This window comes from Salvia miltiorrhiza, chromosome 2 (genome assembly GCF_028751815.1).
Source record: "Salvia miltiorrhiza cultivar Shanhuang (shh) chromosome 2, IMPLAD_Smil_shh, whole genome shotgun sequence".
Lineage (NCBI taxonomy): Eukaryota > Viridiplantae > Streptophyta > Magnoliopsida > Lamiales > Lamiaceae > Salvia > Salvia miltiorrhiza.
The window spans coordinates 31,069,020-31,073,336 of NC_080388.1; the positions used below are offsets into that span (position 1 = coordinate 31,069,020).

Here is a 4,317-nt window from a genome sequence, read left to right on the forward strand (position 1 = left end):
AAAAAATTACAAAAGCACAACAATCTGATATGGTGTTCAATCGAAGGGGAATATCTTACCGGCGCAAAAAAAAAATTCTCTCTAGGGCTTCAGATGCACTGATACAGAGAAGTAGAGAGAGAGAGAGAAAGAGACGACACTTCTTTTCTGAGAAATGAAATTTGAATGCAATTAATTTGGAGGGCATTCGAGGCAAAGTATTTCTTTTCTCAATACCCAACATCTGTTTCGGGGGGAGGGCGTGATTCCTAATACAGAGAAAAAGCCATTTTTTCTCCGGGCCTTAAGTATTTCAAGGGCCATGGGTAATACTTTTGTGTAATACCAAACTCTATTATAAGTCATGATCCCTTTACTAATCATGTTTAAACATAGAAATCAAACGAGCCCTTACCAAAAAGGGAAATGGATACTTGTTTTATGGACGGACTAAAAAGGATATATGAATACTCATTTCGTGGACGGATGGAGTAATATTCTCGCATGACCTTTAAAACTCTTCAGCAAATCTAACCTTGCATGCAAATAATAAATATTGCATGCAAGTCCCTAAACCTTGCATGCAAATTATCATACACTATTTTAAATCAAATATTAATATTTAAATTAATATATTTTTTTTGTTATCAATTAATCTAATTCATAAATAATGACATTTTTATATTTTTAAATAATTTAAAAATTAAAAAATAAATAAATATATTACTATAACCTATGTATCACACGAGAGTTTGTATCAGTGTTCCAATTAATTAATAGCCTTGGTTGCCGCCCCTAAAAAATGATTGACTTGTATTTCACAGAAGATGAACTCAAAGAATAATTGGTCTTCAGCCGTCAAGTAAAAATTCCAACAGTCCCGTATTCAGTTTTTTTTTTTTTTTTTTTTTTTTTTTTTTTTTTTTTCTGAGACCGTATTCAGTTTTCTCTCTCTCTCTCTTTTTCTACTCGTATTTTTCATTCTTTGTGATATTCAGAATTCTTTATTTCTTTGACTCCTTGATACAACCAACATAACTTTCCTGGAACTCCATAATCAAATGTTATTTTAATGTTTGAGTTTAAACCTTATTAGTTAGCATGGTTCATTCGTTTACACATAAATTACACACCATCACGTACACTTGAAGTGTGAATGTCGACTCAACCAAGAGAAATCTCAAAGCAAGTTATACACTCATCTTTTCTTAAAAGCTGTAAGTTACACAAGCATATATGATCTGATTCAGAAGACAGAAAAAGAAACTAAGCAAAGAAAAGAAACATATATATCTGCATCAAAAACTACTCTACATAGATACACTTCAGTGATTGTCAGCTGTAGGCACTTTTTCATACATCTCCAAAGCCCTCAATCTCTTAGGAAGAATGCAGCGGCCACCATGCCGCTGCTGCACAAACACAATCACAGCCAACACGATAACCCCGCAAGGGATTATGATGTCCCAAGCTGTGGAGTACATGTCTGCAGCTGGATTGGCGTAGTAGTATGTTGCATTCAGATCATACTTGGGGTAGTTGTGAGCCCTGTACTGGTTATAAGCATGGGGCACTAGTCGAACCACGCTTGTCCCAACGTAGAATGGATGAGACAAGGCCTTCTCTGCTGAGCCCCTCAACACATTGAGCATGATTTGAGGAACAAGGAAGCCATCAAGAATCAGACCAGCATAAGACCTTAAATCCCCCCAAACAGAATATCTCCGACCAACATATGTCTTCCTTATCCAATTGAACAGTAAAGTGAGCAATGCACCTAAAACGTATAACATCAAGGAAACAAAACCGGCCTTCTTTTCTCCGCTCCACGAGCTTTCCTCACTCTGTTTTGCAGTCCAAACTAGTTGGAAAAGGCGCAGTTGCAGCAGTAGTGCTACCATTGTGATCACCCTAACTGCAACTTCATTAGCTTCAAGCCTTCCGCCACTACCAAGTTCCAGCGTTCTCTTATCCCGGTCTCCCAAAAACACGGCCTCAAAGTTCAAGACGAGCGGAATCATGTGCCCTACAGAGAGTACTACAAGCATGACGAGTGAGACAGAAGAGGGTACCTCAGGGTTCCTCTTGACATGGAAGATTTGCAGAGCCACGAAGATGCAGGAGAGCGTGTTGGATATCAACACCATCGCGATCTCCAAGTCCATCCTCCATATGGATCGCTCAGCTTCTCCGCGATAGTAAGCATAGGAGTGGAGTATGAGATCATCAAAGTGAAGCGGATCCTCTTTTAGTCGCGTGCTTTTAATGACCCCCTTTGTAAGACTTCCTCTCTTCCTATTCAGCGGAGGCAAGTTAAATTCAACCATAACGTCGCAGTCTTTGAAAGTGCTAGATGTCAAGTTGTGAAGCTTTCTGCACCCCACCATGCAGAGGTGTCCATTTGAAGCATCATACACTCCTTCAGCTGTGATCTCCACTGCACCGTAAGGATCCACCGGCCAATCGAGACTTGGTGATGTGATATTATTGCTCGAGATGGTATCGCTGTCACCGAGAATAAGGTAAGGGTTGATCCTTATTTTGTAACTCATCTTTGTAGGCGAAGAAGTGGTGGAGACTTGTTTCTGAACAGGTTCTAGAACCGCCGCATAAGACACCGTTCCAACGGGTTCTGCTGCGAAAAGCATGTCGCCGCCTTCACCACCTTGGTACGAATCATTTCCAACCCAAAGGGGTGTAGCAGATGCCCATGCCAATTCTTGGCCTTTGCCATTTTTGACGCTCATATCAAATCTCATATCTGGGGACTGCCCATCAGGAAACAACTCCCCCTTCTTGGCTGCCTTTTTGGTGCAAGATTTTCTCGCTCTATCCACCACTGTGTATTCATATCTCGGCTCCGGTAAAGCAACCACGTGATTTTCATGGCTAGTGGTGAGATTAATCTGTGTGAAGTAGCCTTTGGAGCTCCATATCTGTCCAGCAATTTTGGCATCATTTCTCACAGTGAGGACAGAAGGGAACCTGAGGATCAACCTGGTTGTGCAATTCCCCACAACGTGTCCCAATTCATGAGAAGGATTCAAGATTTCACACGCCACGCCGACCACTCTTTTGCTCTTATCATCCCACGACGCCTCCCCGATCACCGTCGACCCCACGCCAAAACTATCATAATTATAACCATAACTCGAATAATTTAAAAAGTTTGCGATGAACCTCGCCATTTTGGATCCCTCAGAACATTGAATTGAAGTGAGAGAGACAAAGCGAGGCAAGAATCCATCACCATCACTAAGTGGCGAACAACGTCGCTTCGTGCACTCGGGCACATACTCCAATTCCAGAGATCTCAGCCCCCGCCTCATCACCGAGCAGAACTCGGCCGCGTCCAGACTCTGTGACTCGCCTTTCCGACTCGGAAACGCTCCCCAGACCTCTTCCTTGAGCAGCGAGTAATTGTAATTGGAAACTTCTGGAAAACTGAAGAACAGAATGGGGGCGAAGTAGCGCGGATCATTTGCAGAAGCTGTGCTCTCCAAACTCCCGCTCACAACGCCGGTATACACTGTCGGATTCTCGCCGTCGTCGAACTTCAGCTTGAGAACAGCGTCACGATCGACGCCTCTCCACAGAGAAGATCCGATCATACAGAGCTTCCTCGATTTTTCGGACCAGAATCCGGACATCGAAAACTTGATGGATCCGTTTGATCGATTCCTCCGGCGGTTATACCCGCTGTAGCTGTAATTGGAATGAACGTCGTCGGAGGAGTAGGAAGATCGGATGTAGAGGAAGCCATCGACCTTGTAGACGCCGGTGGCGGTAGTTTGATAGCAATTCGGTTGGAGTCGGAGCCTCAGATTCTTCTGCACGTAGTAGTAGGTCCGGTTTGGTTCCAAGCGTAGAAGGCTGCCGCCGCCGGTGAAGTAGGGTGTGGAGAGGAAAGGTAGAGAGTCGTCCAAGATATGAGAGGTGGTATCATAAGGAGGAAGCACAGATGAACAGTGTTTGGAATAAAAGTCATCGTTTTCGGATTTAGAAAAGGCATGATTTGTACAAATAAAAGCCAAGAGAAAGAAGAAAGATAAGGAGCGAAACCATGAATACGGCATGCTGACGAATAAATCGAGCTGATGAAGAAGAAGAAGAAGAAGAAGAAGATGAGTATAAATAAAAATAAAAGTAGCACTACGAGTTTAATTATGATCTTCATGCATTTTTCCACGACTCTCTTTCTTGGAAATCACTCGGAATTCGGAAACATGGACATTTATATATCACTAAAAAAACCTCTAATTATTATTTATCATTAAAATTTAAAATTTAAAATTAAAAAAAAATAGGTGAATTAATTAACCCAAAAAATTCATTATT

General features: G+C 41.9%; 1 protein-coding gene across 1 annotated transcript; it reads right to left on the bottom strand.

The window, feature by feature from the left end:
• Nucleotides 1-1,304: 1,304 nt before the first annotated feature.
• On the bottom strand, nt 1,305-4,055 carry LOC131008291 (uncharacterized). The gene has a single exon (XM_057935179.1). It carries the CDS (start codon nt 4,053-4,055, stop codon nt 1,305-1,307), a length of 2,751 nt encoding a protein of 916 aa, XP_057791162.1.
• Between the last annotated feature and the right edge of the window lie 262 nt (nt 4,056-4,317).

What these genes read in the sequence shown, in the direction of transcription:
- LOC131008291 (XM_057935179.1), bottom strand. Translation starts at nt 4,055, where the DNA reads ATGCCGTATTCATGGTTTCGCTCCTTATCTTTCTTCTTTCTCTTGGCT.